General features: G+C 55.0%; 1 protein-coding gene across 3 annotated transcripts; it reads right to left on the bottom strand.

The window, feature by feature from the left end:
- Positions 1-234: 234 nt before the first annotated feature.
- LOC143981348 (mothers against decapentaplegic homolog 6-like) lies at positions 235-22,848 on the bottom strand. Of its 3 annotated transcripts, none has more exons than XM_077479120.1 (5): positions 22,717-22,848; positions 7,723-7,789; positions 7,164-7,639; positions 5,241-5,357; positions 235-3,473 (listed from the first exon to the last, which is right to left on the bottom strand). In XM_077479120.1, the coding sequence occupies exons 3-5, from the start codon at positions 7,582-7,584 to the stop codon at positions 2,938-2,940; spliced, it is 1,074 nt and encodes a 357-aa protein (XP_077335246.1). In that variant the 5' UTR covers positions 7,585-7,639; positions 7,723-7,789; positions 22,717-22,848; the 3' UTR covers positions 235-2,937. The 3 variants fall into 3 exon arrangements, with proteins under 3 accessions (XP_077335246.1, XP_077335247.1, XP_077335245.1); XM_077479121.1 differs by having other exon boundaries at positions 22,700-22,812; XM_077479119.1 differs by lacking the exon at positions 22,717-22,848 and adding an exon at positions 16,903-17,003.
- Positions 22,849-23,660: the final 812 nt, after the last annotated feature.

Below are 23,660 nucleotides of genomic sequence, written 5' to 3'. Positions count from 1 at the left end.
AGGTTCAACAGAGGTCATGGAGGTTCAATGGAAGTGATGGAGGTCATGTAGGACTGGGATGGTGGAGCCAGTTCTATCTTAAAGGTTTAAAAGAGGTGATGGAGGTCATGTAGGACTGGGATGGAGAAGCCAGTTTCATCTGGAAGGTTCAACAGAGGTAATGGAGGTCATGAAGGACTGGGATGGTAGAGCCAGTTTCATCTGGAAGGTTCAACAGAGGCAATGGAGGTTCAACGGCGGTGATGGAAATCATGTAGGACTGGGATGGTGGAGTCAGTTCCATCTGGAAGGTTCAACAGAGGTCATGGAGGTTCAATGGAAGTGATGGAGGTCATGTAGGACTGGGATGGTGGAGCCAGTTCTATCTTAAAGGTTTAAAAGAGGTGATGGAGGTCATGTAGGACTGGGATGGTGAAGCCAGTTTCATCTGGAAGGTTCAACAGAGGTAATGGAGGTCATGAAGGACTGGGATGGTAGAGCCAGTTTCATCTGGAAGGTTCAACAGAGGCAATGGAGGTTCAACGGAGGTGATGGAAATCATGTAGGACTGGGATGGTGGAGTCAGTTCCATCTGGAAGGTTCAACAGAGGCAATGGAGGTTCAACGGAGGTGATGGAAATCATGTAGGACTGGGATGGTGGAGTCAGTTCCATCTGGAAGGTTCAACAGAGGTAATGGAGGTTCAACGGAAGTGATGGAGGTCATGTAGGACTGGGATGGTGGAGCCAGTTCTATCTTAAAGGTTTAAAAGAGGTGATGGAGGTCATGAAGGACTGGGATGGTAGAGCCAGTTTCATCTGGAAGGTTCAACAGAGGCAATGGAGGTTCAACGGAGGTGATGGAAATCATGTAGGACTGGGATGGTGGAGCCAGTTCTATCTGGAAGGTTCAACAAAGGTAATGGAGGTCATGAAGGACTGGGATGGTGGAGCCAGTTTCATCTGGAAGGTTCAACAGAGGTGATGGAGGTCACGTAGGACTGGGATGGTGGTGGCAACTCCAGCTGGAAGATTCAATAGAGGTGATCGAGGTCATGCAGGACTGGGGTGGCGGAGCCAGTTCCATCTGGAAGGTACAACAAAGGTGTTGGAGGTTAGATAGGACTGGGATGGTGGAGCCAGTTCCATCTGGAAGGTTCAACAGAGGTCATGGAGGTTCAATGGAAGTGATGGAGGTCATGTAGGACTGGGATGGTGGAGCCAGTTCTATCTTAAAGGTTTAAAAGAGGTGATGGAGGTCATGTAGGACTGGGATGGAGAAGCCAGTTTCATCTGGAAGGTTCAACAGAGGTAATGGAGGTCATGAAGGACTGGGATGGTAGAGCCAGTTTCATCTGGAAGGTTCAACAGAGGCAATGGAGGTTCAACGGAGGTGATGGAAATCATGTAGGACTGGGATGGTGGAGTCAGTTCCATCTGGAAGGTTCAACAGAGGTCATGGAGGTTCAATGGAAGTGATGGAGGTCATGTAGGACTGGGATGGTGGAGCCAGTTCTATCTTAAAGGTTTAAAAGAGGTGATGGAGGTCATGTAGGACTGGGATGGTGAAGCCAGTTTCATCTGGAAGGTTCAACAGAGGTAATGGAGGTCATGAAGGACTGGGATGGTAGAGCCAGTTTCATCTGGAAGGTTCAACAGAGGCAATGGAGGTTCAACGGAGGTGATGGAAATCATGTAGGACTGGGATGGTGGAGTCAGTTCCATCTGGAAGGTTCAACAGAGGCAATGGAGGTTCAACGGAGGTGATGGAAATCATGTAGGACTGGGATGGTGGAGTCAGTTCCATCTGGAAGGTTCAACAGAGGTAATGGAGGTTCAACGGAAGTGATGGAGGTCATGTAGGACTGGGATGGTGGAGCCAGTTCTATCTTAAAGGTTTAAAAGAGGTGATGGAGGTCATGAAGGACTGGGATGGTAGAGCCAGTTTCATCTGGAAGGTTCAACAGAGGCAATGGAGGTTCAACGGAGGTGATGGAAATCATGTAGGACTGGGATGGTGGAGCCAGTTCTATCTGGAAGGTTCAACAAAGGTAATGGAGGTCATGAAGGACTGGGATGGTGGAGCCAGTTTCATCTGGAAGGTTCAACAGAGGTGATGAAGGTCATCTTTGGTTGTGATGGTGGAGTCATTTCCATAACAAAGCCACAACAGAGATTATGAAGATCATACACAGTTGGGATAGTAGAGTGGGCTCCATGAAAAAGGCATTACAATGGTGATGAGGGTCAAGTAAGATTTGGATGGTGACGTTGGCTCCATGAGAAAGGCACCACAGTGGTGATGGAGGTCGTGTAGGATTATGAGGGTGGAGATGGCCCTATGAGACTGGCACAACAGAGATCATAGGAGTCCTGTAGAGTTAGGATGGTGGAGTTGGCTCCATGGAAAAGGCAGAACAGATGATTGGTGGCGGCTGGTTGTGAAAGGTGACCATCATCTGGTTGTTATGGAGCCGGTGAGAAGCTCCGGTGATGAGCCTGCTGGTAATGTCGGCCATATACAATGACATGAAAGGACCAGGATCTCCCGGCTTTACTGATTTCCAGGTTTGATCGACCACAAAGGTTCTGCCAGCCAGACGCCACCTTTCCTCACTTTCCGACCACCGATGTGAATCTTTTAAGCACTGCACTCGGAAGTCATACGGTGGGCAGCAAGTCCCTGAGGACAGCTCAATCTCCATCCGATAAATCAAAATCTTCCAAAATGGCGCAGTATGTGGCCAACGGTTGATGGAGCCCATGGGGTGGCGAGTTGGTCAGGGAGGGGCAGATTCTAAAGGCCAGACCACAGCTGTCATGGAGGAACTTCAGGGGGATATAGAGGTGCAGATTAAGGATTGAAGGATCCTGAGGACCTCGGGTCACGTACCCACAGCTCCTCTGGTGCCACACAGACTGTGCCCCCCCCCCACCCCCTCGCCCCAGCTCTGGCCCCTCATTTCGGGGTGCTGAGGAGAATCTCCAGCCAACAAGGGCAACTTGTGATGAACTGGCGGGAGTAGCAGCCGCCCCAACCCTTGGCAAAGCTGATCCGGACACTGTGAAGGTCGGAGGGCCCCTCCCCCAGCACGGAGCACCTCGAGATTCTTTCCGCTTGCTGAGAGTCAAACACTTTGATGGAATAACCGGGTAAGAGCTTGTGTACAGACTGCCCACGGGCATTCACCGGGGCCAGGGTGGGCGAGTTGATGAAAACGGGGTGTTCGCTGCGGTTGTACACCCACACCTCCTCCTGCTCGTGGCTCAGGATCAGGCCCTGGCCAATCTTCTTCCTCGTACGTCTCACCATCTCATTGCGAGCCTCCGAGCCCAGGAAGCCCAGGCAGAAGCCGCTGCCCTTCGGCAGGTCGTGGAAAATCTGTATGGAAGGTTCTGTGACATTGTAGAGGCGCCCGACGCGGGTCCGGTGCTCCCAGTACGCCAGTTTACACCAGTGCCCATCTCTGTGCGACCCTCTGGAGAGCGTCGTGTCTGCAGAGAGAAGAGGAGAGGCATACCATGTGTTATTATACTGCTAGATTGTAAGCTCCTGGGGTCAGGGTCTCATTATACCTCTAGACTGTAAGCTCCTGGGGTCAGGGTCTCATTATAGACTGTAAGCTCCTGGGGTCAGGGTCTCATTATACCTCTAGACTGTAAGCTCCTGGGGTCAGGGTCTCATTATACCTCTAGACTGTAAGCTCCTGGGGTCAGGATCTCATTATATCTCTAGACTGTAAGCTCCTGGGGTCAGGATCTCATTATACCTCTAGACTGTAAGCTCCTGGGGTCAGGGTCTCATTATATCTCTAGACTGTAAGCTCCTGGGGTCAGGATCTCATTATATCTCTAGACTGTAAGCTCCTGGGGTCACAATCTCATACCTCTAGACTGTAAGCTCCTGGGGTCAGGGTCTCATTATACCTCTAGACTGTAAGCTCCTGGGGTCAGGGTCTCATTATATCTCTAGACTGTAAGCTCCTGGGGTCAGGATCTCATTATACCTCTAGACTGTAAGCTCCTGGGGTCAGGATCTCATTATATCCCTAGACTGTAAGCTCCTGGGGTCAGGGTCTCATTATACCTCTAGACTGTAAGCTCCTGGGGTCAGGGTCTCATTATACCTCTAGACTGTAAGCTCCTGGGGTCAGGGTCTCATTATATCTCTAGACTGTAAGCTCCTGGGGTCAGGATCTCATTATACCTCTAGACTGTAAGCTCCTGGGGTCAGGGTCTTGTTATACCTCTAGACTGTAAGCTCCTGGGGTCAGGATCTCATTATATCTCTAGATTGTAAGCTCCTGGGGTCAGGATCTCATTATACCTCTAGACTGTAAGCTCCTGGGGTCAGGATCTCATTATATCTTTAGACTGTAAGCTCCTGGGGTCAGGATCTCATTATACCTCTAGACTGTAAGCTCCTGGGGTCAGGGTCTCATTATACCTCTATACTGTAAGCTCCTGGGGTCAGAGTCTCATTATACCTCTAGACTGTAAGCTCCTGGGTTCAGGGTCTCATTATACATTAGACTGTAAGCTCCTGGGGTCAGGATCTCATTATACCTCTAGACTGTAAGCTCCTGGGTTCAGGGTCTCATTATACCTCTAGACTGTAAGCTCCTGGGGTCAGGATCTCATTATATCCCTAGACTGTAAGCTCCTGGGGTCAGGGTCTCATTATACCTCTAGACTGTAAGCTCCTGGGGTCAGGATCTCATTATATCCCTAGACTGTAAGCTCCTGGGGTCAGGGTCTCATTATACCTCTAGACTGTAAGCTCCTGGGGTCAGGGTATCATTATACCTCTAGACTGTAAGCTCCTGGGGTCAGGATCTCATTATACCTCTAGACTGTAAGCTCCTGGGGTCAGGATCTCATTATACCTCTAGACTGTAAGCTCCTGGGGTCAGGATCTCATTATATCTCTAGACTGTAAGCTCCTGGGGTCAGGATCTCATTATACCCCTAGACTGTAAGCTCCTGGGGTCAGGGTATCATTATACCTCTAGACTGTAAGCTCCTGGGGTCAGGGTATCATTATATCTCTAGACTGTAAGCTCCTGGGGTCAGGGTCTCATTATACCTCTAGACTGTAAGCTCCTGGGGTCAGGATCTCATTATACCTCTAGACTGTAAGCTCCTGGGGTCAGGGTCTCATTATACCTCTAGACTGTAAGCTCCTGGGGTCAGGATCTCATTATACATTAGACTGTAAGCTCCTGGGGTCAGGGTCTCATTATAGGTGGGTCAGACACTCACCATGTATCCCGCGGACATTGCAGTAGGTGGTCTCCTGGTTGGTGATGGAGTGGAGCGGCGTGGACAATGCGGGTTGGAGGGTCTCTCTGGTCTTGTAGGACGATGCAGCAGATACTTCTGTATATAAGAAGACGGGGAGGAGATTTTGTTGGTATTTTTAGAGCAAAGATTTTACTATTTTCTAGATTTGAAATATATTTGTGTCCCCAAATCTGTCTCTCTGGAATTTCAGAGTCCAGGAGCAGAGGACCTTATTAGAGGCCATATGAAGGGTATATCTAGTGCTAGACTGTAAGCTCCTGGGGTCAGGGTCTCATTAGACTGTAAGCTCCTGGGGTCAGGATCTCATTAGACTGTAAGCTCCTGGGGTCAGGGTCTCATTAGACTGTAAGCTCCTGGGGTCAGGGTCTCATTAGACTGTAAGCTCCTGGGGTCAGGGTCTCATTAGACTGTAAGCTCCTGGGGTCAGGGTCTCATTAGACTGTAAGCTCCTGGGGTCAGGGTCTCATTAGACTGTAAGCTCCTGGGGTCAGGGTCTCAATAGACTGTAAGCTCCTGGGGTCAGGGTCACATTAGACTGTAAGCTCCTGGGGTCAGGGTCTCATTAGACTGTAAGCTCCTGGGGTCAGGGTCTCATTAGACTGTAAGCTCCTGGGGTCAGGGTCTCATTAGACTGTAAGCTCCTGAGGTCAGGGTCTCATTAGACTGTAAGCTCCTGGGCTCAAGGTCTCATTAGACTGTAAGCTCCTGGGCTCAAGGTCTCATTAGACTGTAAGCTCCTGGGGTCGGTCTCAATAGACTGTAAGCTCCTGGGGTCAGGGTCTCATTAGACTGTAAACTCCTGGGGTCAGGGTCTCATTAGACTGTAAGCTCCTGGGGTAGAGTCTCATTAGACTGTAAGCTCCTGGGGTCAGGGTCTCATTAGACTGTAAGCTCCTGAGGTCAGGGTCTCATTAGACTGTAAGCTCCTGGGGTCAGGGTCTGATTAGACTGTAAGCTCCTGGGGCAGGGTCTCATTAGACTGTAAACTCCTGGGGTCAGGGTCTCATTAGACTGTAAGCTCCTGGGGTCAGGGTCTCATTAGACTGTAAGCTCCTGGGTCAGGGTCTCATTAGACTGTAAGCTCCTGGGGTAGGGTCTCATTAGACTGTAAACTCCTGGGTCAGGGTCTCATTAGACTGTAAGCTCCTGGGGTAGGGTCTCATTAGACTGTAAGCTCCTGGGGTCAGGGTCTCATTAGAATGTAAGCTCCTGGGGTCAGGGTCTCATTAGACTGTAAGCTCCTGAGGTCAGGGTCTCATTAGACTGTAAGCTCCTGGGGTCAGGGTCTCATTAGACTGTAAGCTCCTGGGGCAGGGTCTCATTAGACTGTAAGCTTCTGGGGTCAGGGTCTCATTAGAGTGTAAGCTCCTGGGGTAGGGTCTCATTAGACTGTAAGCTTCTGGGGTCAGGGTCTCATTAGACTGTAAGCTCCTGGGGTCAGGGTCTCATTAGACTGTAAGCTCCTGGGGTCAGGGTCTCATTAGACTGTAAGCTCCTGGGGTCAGGGTCTCATTAGACTGTAAGCTCCTGGGTCAGGGTCTCATTAGACTGTAAGCTCCTGGGGTAGGGTCTCATTAGACTGTAAGCTCCTGGGGCAGGGTCTCATTAGACTGTAAGCTCCTGGGGTAGGGTCTCATTAGACTGTAAGCTCCTGGGGTCAGGGTCTCATTAGACTGTAAGCTCCTGGGGTCAGGGTCTCATTAGACTGTAAGCTCCTGGGGTCAGGGTCTCATTAGAGTGTAAGCTCCTGGGTCAGGGTCTCATTAGACTGTAAGCTCCTGGGGTCAGGGTCTCTCTACCAGCAGAGGTGTATTTAGTCTGCTATCATTTTTCAGGGTGACCTCTGGCAGATGTTGGCATGGTGTCTCGCCCTCGGCGTACCTGGTGCTGCCAGTCGACTGAAGTGGTAGGGATTGCAGCAGACGGATGCCCCCTCCCCACCCTTCCTCCAGTGATTCTCGCAGTGGATGAGCCTCTTCAGCTCGGAGGCGCTGCGCAGGTCCGGCCAGCGGTAGAGCTTGCAGAGGAGGACGGAGGGCGCCGAGGCTTGCTTGGCCGACCTCACCTCCAGCGGGAACCAGACGCAGCCGCAGTCCCAGCGCCCCTTGCTCTCCACCGCTTCCGCCAACTGCCACAGTTGCTCATCTTTCAGCTTTTTGAAGAGTTGTAGGGCGGCCGGCCGCAGGGCATGGTGGAGCTCCTCGGGGCTGGGGGGCGCCCCTTCCCCCTGACCCCGGCCTGGCGTGGTGCAGCGATGTCTCCAAAGTTGGCGCGCGGAGAGAGAACGGCGAGGACGGAACATAAGACGGAGGCGGTCGGTATGTAGAACCCGGGCGCTCAGCACCGGCCAAGAGAACCTGCGGAGAGGAGGACAGTGAAGGGTGATTGGACTGCGCTACACCTCTTGTGGCATCTCTACACCCCAACCCGGGGCAATTACCTTGTTAGTCAGGCGTTATACGAGCAATTGTAGAAATCTGCCATCTTCAAGGAACCTTCACTGGGTCCTGCAACACAAAGCGGAGGTTAGAGGTCATGTGACCAGACATGGAGGTCCCAGAACACAAAGCGGAGGTTAGAGGTCATGTGACCCGACATGGAGGTCCCAGAACACAAAGCGGAGGTTAGAGGTCATGTGACCCGACATGGAGGTCCCAGAACACAAAGCGGAGGTTAGAGGTCATGTGACCCGACATGGAGATTCGAGAACACAAAGCGGAGGTTAGAGGTCATGTGACCCGACATGGAGGTCCCAGAACACAAAGCGGAGGTCAGAGGTCATGTGACCCGACATGGAGGTCCCAGAACACAAAGCGGAGGTTAGAGGTCATGTGACCCGACATGGAGGTCCCAGAACACAAAGCGGAGGTTAGAGGTCACATGACCCATCATGGAGGTCTCAATACACAAAGTAGGGGTTACAGGTCCTGACCGCCCCCCCCAGCACTAAGCCGGGGTCTCCATACTAACCCCCCCCCCACTACAAGATCTTACCTGCAGTTGGAGCCAATGACTGAGGATGACTATGGAGAACTCTGATGGGGACCCTGATGTAAAGGGGAACTCTGATGGAGTGGGTCGGTCTGTGCCACGTGTTGGGAGGTTGGTATTGGCCGTGTGTGTGGGGGGGTTGGTCTGTTCCATGTATGTGTAGGGGGGTGGTCTGTGCCATGTGTGGGGGGGGGGGGGGGCGGTCTGTGCCATGTGTGTGTGTGGGTGGGTCGGTCTGTGCCATGTGTGGGGGGGTCAGTAGGTGCCGTGTGTTTGGGGGGGCCGGTCTGTGCCACATGTGGGGGGCGTTATGTGCTGTGTGTGTGGGGGGGTGGTCTGTGCCGTGTGTGGGGGGTGGTCGGTATATGCCATGTGTGGGGGGGGGGGGGGGCGGTATGTGCCGTGTGGGGGGTTCAGTCTGTTCCATGTGTGTGTGGGGGGGGGTGGTCTGTGCCATGCGTGGGGGGGTCGGTCTGTGCCATGCGTGGGGGGGTCGGTCTGTGCCATGCGTGGGGGGGTCGGTCTGTGCCGTGTGTGGGGGGGTGGTCCGTGCCGTGTGTGGGGGGGGTCTGTGCCGTGTGTGGGGGGGTCGGTCTGTGCCGTGTGTGGGGGGGGTCTGTGCCGTGTGTGGGGGGTCGGTCTGTGCCGTGTGTGGGGGGGGGTCTGTGCCGTGTGTGGGGGGGGTGGTCTGTGCCACGTGTGTGTGTGGGTGGGTCGGTCTGTGCCATGTGTGTGTGGGGGGGGGCGGTATGTGCCATGTGTGGGGGGGCGGTCTGTACCACGTGTGGGGGGGTCAGTAGGTGCCGTGTGTTTGGGGGGGCGGTCTGTGCCACATGTGGGGGGCGGTATGTGCCGCGTGTGGGGGGGTTGGTCTGTGCCGTGTGTGGGGGGGGTCTGTGCCGCGTGTGGGGGGGGTCTGTGCCGTGTGGGGGGGTCTGTGCCGTGTGTGGGGGGGTGGTCTGTGCCGTGTGTGGGGGGGTCGGTCTGTGCCATGCGTGGGGGGGTCGGTCTGTGCCGTGTGTGGGGGGGGTGGTCTGTGTCGTGTGTGGGGGGGGTGGTCTGTGCCACGTGTGTGTGTGGGTGGGTCGGTCTGTGCCATGTGTGTGTGGGGGGGGCCAGTATGTACCACGTGTGGGGGGGTCAGTAGGTGCCGTGTGTTTGGGGGGGCGGTCTGTGCCACATGTGGGGGGCGGTATGTGCCATGTGTGGGGGGGTTGGTCTGTGCCATGTGTGGGGGGGTCTGTGCCGTGTGTGGGGGGGGTCTGTGCCGTGTGGGGGGGGGTCTGTGCCGTGTGTGGGGGGGTCTGTGCCGTGTGTGGGGGGGGTCTGTGCCGTGTGGGGAGGGTCTGTGCCGTGTGTGGGGGGGTCTGTGCCGTGTGGGGGGGGTGGTCTGTGCCGTGTGTGGGGGGGTCGGTCTGTGCCATGCGTGGGGGGGTCGGTCTGTGCCGTGTGTGGGGGGTCGGTCTGTGCCATGCGTGGGGGGGGTCGGTCTGTGCCGTGTGTGGGGGGGGGCGTCTGTGCCGTGTGTGGGGGGGTGGTCTGTGCCACGTGTGTGTGTGGGTGGGTCGGTCTGTGCCATGTGTGTGTGGGGGGGGGGGGGGGGCGGTATGTGCCATGTGTGGGGGGGCGGTCTGTACCACGTGTGGGGGGGTCAGTAGGTGCCGTGTGTTTGGGGGGGCGGTCTGTGCCACATGTGGGGGGCGGTATGTGCCGCGTGTGGGGGGGGTTGGTCTGTGCCGTGTGTGGGGGGGGGTCTGTGCCGTGTGTGGGGGGGGTCTGTGCCGTGTGGGGGGGTCTGTGCCGTGTGTGGGGGGGTGGTCTGTGCCGTGTGTGGGGGGGTCGGTCTGTGCCATGCGTGGGGGGGTCGGTCTGTGCCGTGTGTGGGGGGGGTGGTCTGTGTCGTGTGTGGGGGGGGTGGTCTGTGCCACGTGTGTGTGTGGGTGGGTCGGTCTGTGCCATGTGTGTGTGGGGGGGGCCAGTATGTACCACGTGTGGGGGGTCAGTAGGTGCCGTGTGTTTGGGGGGGCGGTCTGTGCCACATGTGGGGGGCGGTATGTGCCATGTGTGGGGGGGTTGGTCTGTGCCGTGTGTGGGGGGGTCTGTGCCGTGTGTGGGGGGGGTCTGTGCCGTGTGGGGGGGGGGGGGTCTGTGCCGTGTGTGAGGGGGGTCGGTCTGTGCCGTGTGTGGGGGGGTGGTCTGTGCCATGCGTGGGGGGGTCGGTCTGTGCCGTGTGTGGGGGGGGTCTGTGCCGTGCGTGGGGGGTCGGTCTGTGCCGTGTGTGGGGGGGGTCGGTCTGTGCCGTGTGTGGGGGGGTCTGTGCCGTGTGTGGGGGGGTGGTCTGTGCCATGCGTGGGGGGTCGGTCTGTGCCGTGTGTGGGGGGGGTCTGTGCCGTGTGTGGGGGGGGGTCGGTCTGTGCCGTGTGTGGGGGGGTGGTCTGTGCCATGCGTGGGGGGGTCGGTCTGTGCCGTGTGTGGGGGGGGTCTGTGCCGTGTGTGGGGGGTCGGTCTGTGCCGTGTGTGGGGGGGGGTCGGTCTGTGCCGTGTGTGGGGGGGTCGGTCTGTGCCGTGTGTGGGGGGGGTCTGTGCCGTGTGTGGGGGGGTCAGTAGGTGCCGTGTGTTTGGGGGGGCGGTCTGTACCACGTGTGGGGGGTCAGTAGGTGCCGTGTGTTTGGGGGGGCGGTCTGTGCCACATGTGGGGGGTGGTCAGTGCCGTGTGTGGGGGGTCTGTGCCGTGTGTGGGGGGTCGGTCTGTGCCGTGTGTGGGGGGGTCTGTGCCGTGTGTGGGGGGGTGGTCTGTACCACGTGTGGGGGGTCAGTAGGTGCCGTGTGTTTGGGGGGGCGGTCTGTACCACGTGTGGGGGGGTCAGTAGGTGCCGTGTGTTTGGGGGGGGCGGTCTGTGCCACGTATGGGGGGGTCAGTAGGTGCCGTGTGTGTGGGTGGGTCGGTCTGTGCCATGTGTGGGGGGTGGTCTGTACCACGTGTGGGGGGTCAGTAGGTGCCGTGTGTTTGGGGGGGCCGGTCTGTGCCACATGTGGGGGGTGGTCAGTGCCGTGTCAGGGGGGTGGTCTGTGCCGTGTGTGGGGGGTGGTCTGTGCCGTGTGTGGGGGGTCGGTCTGTGCCGTGTGTGGGGGGGTCGGTCTGTGCCGTGTGTGGGGGGGTCTGTGCCGTGTGTGGGGGGGTCGGTCTGTGCCGTGTGTGGGGGGGTCTGTGCCGTGTGTGGGGGGGTCGGTCTGTGCCGTGTGTGGAGGGGTCTGTGCCGTGTGGGGGGGTCTGTGCCGTGTGTGGGGGGGTGGTCTGTGCCGTGTGTGGGGGGGGGGGGGCGGTCTGTGCCGTGTGTGGGGGGGGTCGGTGTGTGCCGTGTGTGGGGGGGTCGGTCTGTGCCGTGTGTGGGGGGGTCTGTGCCGTGTGTGGGGGGTGGTCTGTACCACGTGTGGGGGGGTCAGTAGGTGCCGTGTGTTTGGGGGGGCGGTCTGTACCACATGTGGGGGGTCAGTAGGTGCCCGTGTGTTTGGGGGGGCGGTCTGTGCCACGTGTGGGGGGGTCAGTAGGTGCCGTGTGTGTGGGTGGGTCGGTCTGTGCCATGTGTGGGGGGGTGGTCTGTACCACGTGTGGGGGGGTCAGTAGGTGCCGTGTGTTTGGGGGGGCGGTCTGTACCACGTGTGGGGGGGTCAGTAGGTGCCGTGTGTGTGGGTGGGTCGGTCTGTGCCATGTGTGGGGGGGGTGGTCTGTACCACGTGTGGGGGGGTCAGTAGGTGCCGTGTGTTTGGGGGGGCCGGTCTGTGCCACATGTGGGGGGTGGTCAGTGCCGCGTGTGGGGGGGGTCTGTGCCGTGTGTGGGGGGGTCTGTGCCGTGTGTGGGGGGGGTCGGTCTGTGCAGTGTGTGGGGGGGTCTGTGCCGTGTGTGGGGGGGTCTGTGCCGTGTGTGGGGGTCTGTGCCGTGTGGGGGGTCGGTCTGTGCCGTGTGTGGGTGGGTCTGTGCCGTGTGTGGGGGGGTCGGTCTGTGCCGTGTGTGGGGGGGTCTGTGCCATGTGTGGGGAGGTCTGTGCCGTGTGTGGGGGGGTCTGTGCCATGTGTGGGGGGGTCGGTCTGTGCCGTGTGTGGGGTGGTCTGTGCCATGCGTGGGGGGTCGGTCTGTGCCATGCGTGGGGGGGTCGGTCTGTGCCGTGTGTGTGGGGGGGGTCTGTGCCGTGTGTGTGGGGGGGGTCTGTGCCGTGTGTGGGGGGGGTCTGTGCCGTGTGTGGGGGGGTCGGTCTGTGCCGTGTGTGTGGGGGGGTCTGTGCCGTGTGTGGGGGGGGTCTGTGCCGTGTGTGGGGGGGGTCTGTGCCGTGTGTGGGGGGGGTCTGTGCCGTGTGTGGGGGGGGTCTGTGCCGTGTGTGGGGGGGGTCTGTGCCGTGTGTGTGGGGGGGTCTGTGCCTTGTGTGGGGGGGGTCTGTGCCGTGTGTGGGGGGGGTCTGTGCCGTGTGTGGGGGGGGGTCTGTGCCGTGTGTGTGGGGGGGGTCTGTGCCGTGTGTGGGGGGGTCGGTCTGTGCCGTGTGTGGGGGGGTCGGTCTGTGCCGTGTGTGTGTGGGGGGGTCTGTGCATGTGTGGGGGGGTCTGTGCATGTGTGGGGGGGTCGGTCTGTGCCGTGTGTGTGTGGGGGGGTCTGTGCCGTGTGTGGGGGGGGTCTGTGCCGTGTGTGGGGGGGTCGGTCTGTGCCGTGTGTGTGTGGGGGGGTCTGTGCATGTGTGGGGGGGTCGGTCTGTGCCGTGTGTGTGGGGGGTGGTCAGTGCCGTGTGTGGGGGGGTCTGTGCCGTGTGTGGGGGGTGGTCTGTGCCGTGTGTGGGGGGTGGTCTGTGCCATGTGTGGGGGGTGGTCTGTACCACGTGTGGGGGGGTCAGTAGGTGCCGTGTGTTTGGGGGGGGCGGTCTGTGCCACATGTGGGGGGTGGTCAGTGCCGTGTGTGGGGGGGTCTGTGCCGTGTGTGGGGGGTGGTCTGTGCCGTGTGTGGGGGGTGGTCTGTGCCATGCGTGGGGGGGTCTGTGCCGTGTGTGGGGGGGTCGGTCTGCGCCGTGTGTGGAGGGGTCTGTGCCGTGTGGGGGGGGTCTGTGCCGTGTGTGGGGGGGTGGTCTGTGCCGTGTGGTGGGGGGGTCGGTCTGTGCCGTGTGTGGGGGGGGTCGGTCTGTGCCGTGTGTGGGGGGGTCTGTGCCGTGTGTGGGGGGGTGGTCTGTACCACGTGTGGGGGGGTCAGTAGGTGCCGTGTGTTTGGGGGGGCGGTCTGTACCACGTGTGGGGGGGTCAGTAGGTGCCGTGTGTTTGGGGGGGGCGGTCTGTGCCACGTATGGGGGGGTCAGTAGGTGCCGTGTGTGTGGGTGGGTCGGTCTGTGCCATGTGTGGGGGGGTGGTCTGTACCACGTGTGGGGGGGTCAGTAGGTGCCGTGTATTTGGGGGGGCCGGTCTGTGCCACATGTGGGGGGTGGTCAGTGCCGTGTGTGGGGGGTGGTCTGTGCCGTGTGTGGGGGGTGGTCTGTGCCGTGTGTGGGGGGTCGGTCTGTGCCGTGTGTGGGGGGGTCGGTCTGTGCCGTGTGTGGGGGGGTCTGTGCCGTGTGTGGGGGGGTCGGTCTGTGCCGTGTGTGGAGGGGTCTGTGCCGTGTGGGGGGGTCTGTGCCGTGTGTGGGGGGGGGGGCGGTCTGTGCCGTGTGTGGGGGGGTCGGTGTGTGCCGTGTGTGGGGGGGGGCGGTCTGTGCCGTGTGTGGGGGGGTCTGTGCCGTGTGTGGGGGGGTGGTCTGTACCACGTGTGGGGGGGTCAGTAGGTGCCGTGTGTTTGGGGGGGCGGTCTGTACCACGTGTGGGGGGGTCAGTAGGTGCCGTGTGTTTGGGGGGGCGGTCTGTGCCACGTGTGGGGGGGTCAGTAGGTGCCGTGTGTGTGGGTGGGTCGGTCTGTGCCATGTGTGGGGGGGTGGTCTGTACCACGTGTGGGGGGGTCAGTAGGTGCCGTGTGTTTGGGGGGGCGGTCTGTACCACGTGTGGGGGGGTCAGTAGGTGCCGTGTGTGTGGGTGGGTCGGTCTGTGCCATGTGTGGGGGGGTGGTCTGTACCACGTGTGGGGGGGTCAGTAGGTGCCGTGTGTTTGGGGGGGCCGGTCTGTGCCACATGTGGGGGGTGGTCAGTGCCGCGTGTGGGGGGGGTCTGTGCCGTGTGTGGGGGGGTCTGTGCCGTGTGTGGGGGGGTCGGTCTGTGCAGTGTGTGGGGGGGTCTGTGCCGTGTGTGGGGGGGTCTGTGCCGTGTGTGGGGGGTCTGTGCCGTGTGGGGGGTCGGTCTGTGCCGTGTGTGGGGGGGTCTGTGCCGTGTGTGGGGGGGTCGGTCTGTGCCGTGTGTGGGGGGGTCTGTGCCATGTGTGGGGAGGTCTGTGCCGTGTGTGGGGGGGTCTGTGCCATGTGTGGGGGGGTCGGTCTGTGCCGTGTGTGGGGTGGTCTGTGCCATGCGTGGGGGGGTCGGTCTGTGCCGTGTGTGTGGGGGGGGTCTGTGCCGTGTGTGTGGGGGGGGTCTGTGCCGTGTGTGGGGGGGGTCTGTGCCGTGTGTGGGGGGGTCGGTCTGTGCCGTGTGTGTGGTGGGGGTCTGTGCCGTGTGGGGGGGGGTCTGTGCCGTGTGTGGGGGGGTCTGTGCCGTGTGTGGGGGGGGTCTGTGCCGTGTGTGGGGGGGGTCTGTGCCGTGTGTGGGGGGGGTCTGTGCCGTGTGTGTGGGGGGGTCTGTGCCTTGTGTGGGGGGGGTCTGTGCCGTGTGTGTGGGGGGGTCTGTGCCGTGTGTGGGGGGGGGTCTGTGCCGTGTGTGTGGGGGGGGTCTGTGCCGTGTGTGGGGGGGGTCTGTGCCGTGTGTGGGGGGGTCGGTCTGTGCCGTGTGTGTGTGGGGGGGTCTGTGCATGTGTGGGGGGGTCTGTGCATGTGTGGGGGGGTCGGTCTGTGCCGTGTGTGTGTGGGGGGGTCTGTGCCGTGTGTGGGGGGGGTCTGTGCCGTGTGTGGGGGGGTCGGTCTGTGCCGTGTGTGTGTGGGGGGGTCTGTGCATGTGTGGGGGGGTCGGTCTGTGCCGTGTGTGTGGGGGGTGGTCAGTGCCGTGTGTGGGGGGGTCTGTGCCGTGTGTGGGGGGTGGTCTGTGCCGTGTGTGGGGGGTGGTCTGTGCCATGTGTGGGGGGTGGTCTGTACCACGTGTGGGGGGGTCAGTAGGTGCCGTGTGTTTGGGGGGGGCGGTCTGTGCCACATGTGTGTGTGGGGGGGTCTGTGCATGTGTGGGGGGGTCTGTGCTGTGTGTGGGGGGGTCTGTGCTGTGTGTGGGGGGGTCTGTGCCGTGTGTGGGGGGGGGTCGGTATGTGCCATGTGTGTGGGGGGGTTGGTCTGTGCGGGGGAGGGGGTCAGATTGGAAGAGCGAAGGAAAGATCCGGAATGAAGAGATTGTACAATGGGAGAAGACGGGGGGTCTGGGGGTCTGGGGGGGGTCTTTGTATTTCTGGGATTTTTGGGGGGTCAATAAAGAAAAGTCCCTTACAGAGCTCACAGAGTTCATTACCAGTACACCCCCCCCCCCGAATATCACGCAGACATAGGGGCCCCCCTAACTCTCCCAATAGAGATAACCACCCCCACAGCTACGGAGATGGGAAGGTCTAGTTAAAGGGGTACAGGTGATATAAGATAATGGGGCACAGAAGGGGTCAGTGTTATTGGGGTTCCAGGTATATATAATAGGGGGGTACACTGCAGAGGGGTCACTGTTATTGGAGTACACAATAAATATTATAGTGGGGTACACCAGATCACAGGGTGTTATTGGGGAACAGAACACACATAAATATTGGGGTACACTGTATATAAAATAATAGGGGCACACTGGAGTACAGGGAATAGAGGGATCAGAGTTATTGGGGTTCAGGTTATACAATATACAGTGGGATACAGAGGAGTACAGGGAGGTTATTTTTATTGGGGTACATCAGAGTAGAGGATTTGGTGTTATTGGGGTACAGGTTATATATGATAACGGGGTACACCAGAGTACACAGAAAGGTAGAATTAGTGTTATTGGGGTACAGCTTACATAGAATAGTGGGGTACATCAGAGTACAGGGAGGTAGAATATTTGATGTATTGGGGTACATTAGAGCACTGGGGCATAGAGGGGTCCCCCTTATTGGGGTACAAGTTATATGTAATATTAGAATACACATTATATATAATAACGGGGGACACTGGAGTACAGGGAGATAAAGGGGTGCGTGTTATTGGGGTGCAGGTTATATAGAAAATGGAGGTACACAGAATTATAGGGAGGGAAAGGAGTCAGTATTATTGGGGTACAGGTTAAATATTATAGTGGGGTACATCAGTGATATTGGGGCGCAGCTTACATATAATGCTAATGTACAGAGGAATACAGTGGGTATAGAGGTCTGTGTTAATGGGGTACAGGTTATATATAATAGAGGGGTACACTGGGGGGGGAGGGGTGTAAAGGGGTCAGTATATATCTGTAGATAATATTGGGGTACAGTGGTGGAGTATATGGGGTGTCTGCAGCCAGTAAGAGATATACAGAAATAACAGAAGCAGAAAAATAACCCCCCTCCCCCCCATACAGAACCCCCAAATCTCCCCATACTGACCCCCCGAGTCTGCAGGACGTCCCCAGCACTGCGTCCTCCGTCCCCCGACTTCTAATGTCCTGTGACTGAGAGAGCCGAGAGACATCCACCGAGACCCCCCCCCCACCCCCGCCTTCCTGCCCCTCCCCCTCCCCGCCCCCTCCCCCCCCCCCTCGCCAGATACCGAGAATACAGGACAAGTCCATACCGATACCGAGATCTACACCCGACATACAGGACAAGAGAAGTGGTACTGTGCAGAGTCCATACATACAGAATAAGAACAGATACCGAGAATTACACCCGACATACAGGACAAGAGAAGTGGTACTGTGCAGAGTCCATACATACAGAATAAGAAGAGATACCGAGAATTACACCCGACATACAGGACAAGAGAAGTAGTACTGTGCAGAGTCCATACATACAGAATAAGAACAGATACCGAGAATTACACCCGACATACAGGACAAGAGAAGTGGTACTGTGCAGAGTCCATACATACAGAATAAGAACAGATACCGAGAATTACACCCGACATACAGGACAAGAGAAGTGGTACTGTGCAGAGTCCATACATACAGAATAAGAACAGATACCGAGAATTACACCCCACATACAGGACAAGAGAAGTAGTACTGTGCAGAGTCCATACATACAGAATAAGGACAGATACCGAGAATTACACCCGACATACAGGACAAGAGAAGTAGTACTGTGCAGAGTCCATATATACAGAATAAGAAGAGATACCGAGAATTACACCCAACATACAGGACAAGAGAAGTAGTACTGTGCAGAGTCCATACATACAGAATAAGAGCAGATACCGAGAATTACACCCGACATACAGGACAAGAGAAGTAGTACTGTGCAGAGTCCATACATACAGAATAAGAACAGATACCGAGATCTACACCCGACATACAGGACAAGAGAAGTAGTACTGTGCAGAGTCCATACATACAGAATAAGAAGAGATACCGAGAATTACACCCGACATACAGGACAAGAGAAGTGGTACTGTGCAGAGTCCATACATACAGAATAAGAACAGATACCGAGAATTACACCTGACATACAGGACAAGAGAAGTAGTACTGTGCAGAGTCCATACATACAGAATAAGAAGAGATACCGAGAATTACACCCGACATACAGGACAAGAGAAGTAGTACTGTGCAGAGTCCATACATACATATTAAGAACAGATACCGAGAATTACACCCGACATACAGGACAAGAGAAGTAGTACTGTGCAGAGTCCATACATACAGAATAAGAACAGATACCGAGAATTACACCCGACATATAGGACAAGAGAAGTAGTACTGTGCAGAGTCCATACATACAGAATAAGAACAGATACCGAGAATTACACCCGACATATAGGACAAGAGAAGTGGTACTGTGCAGAGTCCATACATACAGAATAAGAACAGATACCGAGAATTACACCCGACATACAGGACAAGAGAAGTGGTACTGTGCAGAGTCCATACATACAGAATAAGAACAGATACCGAGAATTACACCCGACATATAGGACAAGAGAAGTAGTACTGTGCAGAGTCCATACATACAGAATAAGAACAGATACCGAGAATTACACCCGACATACAGGACAAGAGAAGTAGTACTGTGCAGAGTCCATACATACAGAATAAGAAGAGATACCGAGAATTACACCCGACATACAGGACAAGAGAAGTAGTACTGTGCAGAGTCCATACATACAGAATAAGAAGAGATACCGAGAATTACACCCGACATACAGGACAAGAGAAGTAGTACTGTGCAGAGTCCATACATACAGAATAAGAAGAGATACCGAGAATTACACCCGACATACAGGACAAGAGAAGTAGTACTGTGCAGAGTCCATACATACAGAATAAGAAGAGATACCGAGAATTACACCCGACATACAGGACAAGAGAAGTAGTACTGTGCAGAGCCCATACATACAGAATAAGAACAGATACCGAGAATTACACCCGACATACAGGACAAGAGAAGTGGTACTGTGCAGAGTCCATACATACATATTAAGAACAGATACCGAGAATTACACCCGACATACAGGACAAGAGAAGTAGTACTGTGCAGAGTCCATACATACATATTAAGAACAGATACCGAGAATTACACCCGACATACAGGACAAGAGAAGTGCTACTGTGCAGAGTCCATACATACAGAATAAGAACAGATACCGAGAATTACACCCGACATACAGGACAAGAGAAGTAGTACTGTGCAGAGTCCATACATACAGAATAAGAAGAGATACCGAGAATTACACCCGACATACAGGACAAGAGAAGTAGTACTGTGCAGAGTCCATATATACAGAATAAGAAGAGATACCGAGAATTACACCCGACATACAGGACAAGAGAAGTAGTACTGTGCAGAGTCCATACATACAGGATAAGAACAGATACCGAGAATTACACCAGACATACAGGACAAGAGAAGTAGTACTGTGCAGAGTCCATACATACAGAATAAGAACAGATACCGAGAATTACACCCGACATACAGGACAAGAGAAGTAGTACTGTGCAGAGTCCATACATACAGAATAAGAAGAGATACCGAGAATTACACCCGACATACAGGACAAGAGAAGTAGTACTGTGCAGAGTCCATACATACAGGATAAGAACAGATACCGAGAATTACACCAGACATACAGGACAAGAGAAGTAGTACTGTGCAGAGTCCATACATACAGAATAAGAAGAGATACCGAGAATTACACCCGACATACAGGACAAGAGAAGTGGTACTGTGCAGAGTCCATACATACAGAATAAGGACAGATACCGAGAATTACACCCGACATACAGGACAAGAGAAGTAGTACTGTGCAGAGTCCATACATACAGAATAAGAACAGATACCGAGAATTACACCCGACATACAGGACAAGAGAAGTAGTACTGTGCAGAGTCCATACATACAGAATAAGAAGAGATACTGAGAATTCCACCCGACATACAGGACAAGAGAAGTAGTACTGTGCAGAGTCCATACATACAGAATAAGAAGAGATACTGAGAATTCCACCCGACATACAGGACAAGAGAAGTGGTACTGTGCAGAGTCCATACATACAGAATAAGAAGAGATACCGAGAATTACACCCGACATACAGGACAAGAGAAGTGGTACTGTGCAGAGTCCATACATACAGAATAAGAACAGATACCGAGAATTACACCCGACATACAGGACAAGAGAAGTAGTACTGTGCAGAGTCCATACATACAGAATAAGAACAGATACCGAGAATTACACCCGACATACAGGACAAGAGAAGTGGTACTGCGCAGAGTCCATACATACAGAATAAGAAGAGATACCGAGAATTACACCCGACATACAGGACAAGAGAAGTAGTACTGTGCAGAGTCCATACATACAGAATAAGAACAGATACCGAGAATTACACCCGACATACAGGACAAGAGAAGTAGTACTGTGCAGAGTCCATACATACAGAATAAGAAGAGATACCGAGAATTACACCCGACATACAGGACAAGAGAAGTAGTACTGTGCAGAGTCCATACATACAGAATAAGAACAGATACCGAGAATTACACCCGACATACAGGACAAGAGAAGTAGTACTGTGCAGAGTCCATACATACAGAATAAGGACAGATACCGAGAATTACACCCGACATACAGGACAAGAGAAGTAGTACTGTGCAGAGTCCATACATACAGAATAAGAAGAGATACTGAGAATTACACCCGACATACAGGACAAGAGAAGTAGTACTGTGCAGAGTCCATACATACAGAATAAGGACAGATACCGAGAATTACACCCGACATACAGGACAAGAGAAGTAGTACTGTGCAGAGTCCATACATACAGAATAAGAAGAGATACTGAGAATTACACCCGACATACAGGACAAGAGAAGTAGTACTGTGCAGAGTCCATACATACAGAATAAGAAGAGATACTGAGAATTACACCCGACATACAGGACAAGAGAAGTAGTACTGTGCAGAGTCCATACATACAGAATAAGAACAGATACCGAGAATTACACCCGACATACAGGACAAGAGAAGTAGTACTGTGCAGAGTCCATACATACAGAATAAGAAGAGATACCGAGAATTACACCCGACATACAGGACAAGAGAAGTAGTACTGTGCAGAGTCCATACATACAGAATAAGAAGAGATACCGAGAATTACACCCGACATACAGGACAAGAGAAGTAGTACTGTGCAGAGTCCATACATACAGAATAAGAACAGATACCGAGAATTACACCCGACATGCAGGACAAGAGAAGTGGTACTGTGCAGAGTCCGTACATACAGAATAAGAACAGATACCGAGAATTACACCCGACATACAGGACAAGAGAAGTGCTACTGTGCAGAGTCCATACATACAGAATAAGAACAGATACCGAGAATTACACCCGACATACAGGACAAGAGAAGTAGTACTGTGCAGAGTCCATACATACAGAATAAGAACAGATACCGAGAATTACACCCGACATACAGGACAAGAGAAGTAGTACTGTGCAGAGTCCATACATACAGAATAAGAACAGATACCGAGAATTACACCCGACATACAGGACAAGAGAAGTAGTACTGTGCAGAGTCCATACATACAGAATAAGAAGAGATACTGAGAATTACACCCGACATACAGGACAAGAGAAGTAGTACTGTGCAGAGTCCATACATACAGAATAAGAACAGATACCGAGAATTACATCCGACATACAGGACAAGAGAAGTAGTACTGTGCAGAGTCCATACATACAGAATAAGAACAGATACCGAGAATTACACCCGACATACAGGACAAGAGAAGTAGTACTGTGCAGAGTCCATACATACAGAATAAGAACAGATACCGAGAATTACACCCGACATACAGGACAAGAGAAGTAGTACTGTGCAGAGTCCATACATACAGAATAAGAACAGATACCGAGAATTACACCCGACATGCAGGACAAGAGAAGTGGTACTGTGCAGAGTCCATACATACAGAATAAGAACAGATACCGAGAATTACACCCGACATACAGGACAAGAGAAGTGCTACTGTGCAGAGTCCATACATACAGAATAAGAACAGATACCGAGAATTACACCCGACATACAGGACAAGAGAAGTAGTACTGTGCAGAGTCCATACATACAGAATAAGAACAGATACCGAGAATTACACCCGACATACAGGACAAGAGAAGTAGTACTGTGCAGAGTCCATACATACAGAATAAGAACAGATACCGAGAATTACACCCGACATGCAGGACAAGAGAAGTGGTACTGTGCAGAGTCCATACATACAGAATAAGAACAGATACCGAGAATTACACCCGACATACAGGACAAGAGAAGTGCTACTGTGCAGAGTCCATACATACAGAATAAGAAGAGATACCGAGAATTACACCCGACATACAGGACAAGAGAAGTGCTACTGTGCAGAGTCCATACATACAGAATAAGAAGAGATACCGAGAATTACACCCGACATACAGGACAAGAGAAGTAGTACTGTGCAGAGTCCATACATACAGAATAAGAACAGATACCGAGAATTACACCCGACATACAGGACAAGAGAAGTAGTACTGTGCAGAGTCCATACATACAGAATAAGAACAGATACCGAGAATTACACCCGACATACAGGACAAGAGAAGTGGTACTGTGCAGAGTCCATACATACAGAATAAGAAGAGATACTGAGAATTACACCCGACATACAGGACAAGAGAAGTGGTACTGTGCAGAGTCCATACATACAGAATAAGAACAGATACCGAGAATGAAGGTCGATCGGTGAGGAATGGCGGTCGGACTCCAGAAAGATGGCGGTCGGCTCACAAGGGGTTACGTTCCGCGTCCAGTCCTGGTATCTGTTCTCTGACTTCCTTCCCTCTGTTTACCTAGTCACAGACTTCCCCAGGAGATAAGGAGGGCAGCCTGGCGCCTGCACTGCCCACTCCCTGCTGCCGACGTCCTGCAGGGCCCATCCACACCACTTTTAGCGCCGGCACAGACTGGCACCGGCCGCCATCACCAGCCCCGGGGCACAGACTGGCACTGACCACCATCACTAGCCCTGGGCACAGACTGGCACTGACCACCATCACTAGCCCTGGGCACAGACTGTCACCGACTGCCATTACCCTCCCCGGGCACACACTGGCACCAGCTGCCATTACCAGCCCCGGGCATAGGCAGGCACTGACCAACACCACCAGCCCCAGACAAAGACCGGCACCCGATCACCATCACCAGCGCTGGGCACAGACTGGCACTGACCGCCATCACCAGCCCTGGGCACAGAGTGGCACTGACCATCATCAACACTTCCGGGCACAGACTGGCACCGACCACCATCATCAGCCCTGAGCACAGAGTGGCACCGACCACATCACCACCCCTGGCCACAGACTGACACCGACCACCATCACAAGCCCCGGGCATAGACTGGCACTGGCCACCATCACAAGCCCCGGGCACAGACTGGCACTGGCCGCCATCACAAGCCCCGGGCACAGACTGGCACTGACCACCATCACCAGTGCCGGGCACAGACTGGCACCGACCACCATCAAAAGCCCCGGGCACCGACCATCACCAGTGCCGGGCACAGACTGGCACCGACCGCCATCAAAAGCCCCGGGCACAGGCTGGCTCCAACCGCCATCACCAGTGCCGGGAACAGACTGGCACCGACCACCATCACAAGCCCCAGGCA

This window comes from Lithobates pipiens, unplaced genomic scaffold (assembly GCF_037356315.1).
Source record: "Lithobates pipiens isolate NorthernLeopardFrog02 unplaced genomic scaffold, aLitPip1_a1.2 Scaffold_139, whole genome shotgun sequence".
NCBI lineage: Eukaryota > Metazoa > Chordata > Amphibia > Anura > Ranidae > Lithobates > Lithobates pipiens.
This window is presented reverse-complemented; position numbering and strand designations above follow the sequence as displayed.

What these genes read in the sequence shown, in the direction of transcription:
- LOC143981348 (XM_077479120.1), bottom strand. Translation starts at nt 7,584, where the DNA reads ATGTTCCGTCCTCGCCGTTCTCTCTCCGCGCGCCAACTTTGGAGACAT. An exon ending in CAGTCGACTGGCAGCACCAG is followed by an intron (nt 5,358 to 7,163) that starts GTACGCCGAGGG and finishes TCTTATATACAG; the next exon opens with AAGTATCTGCTGCATCGTCC. An exon ending in CAATGTCCGCGGGATACATG is followed by an intron (nt 3,474 to 5,240) that starts GTGAGTGTCTGA and finishes TTCTCTCTGCAG; the next exon opens with ACACGACGCTCTCCAGAGGG.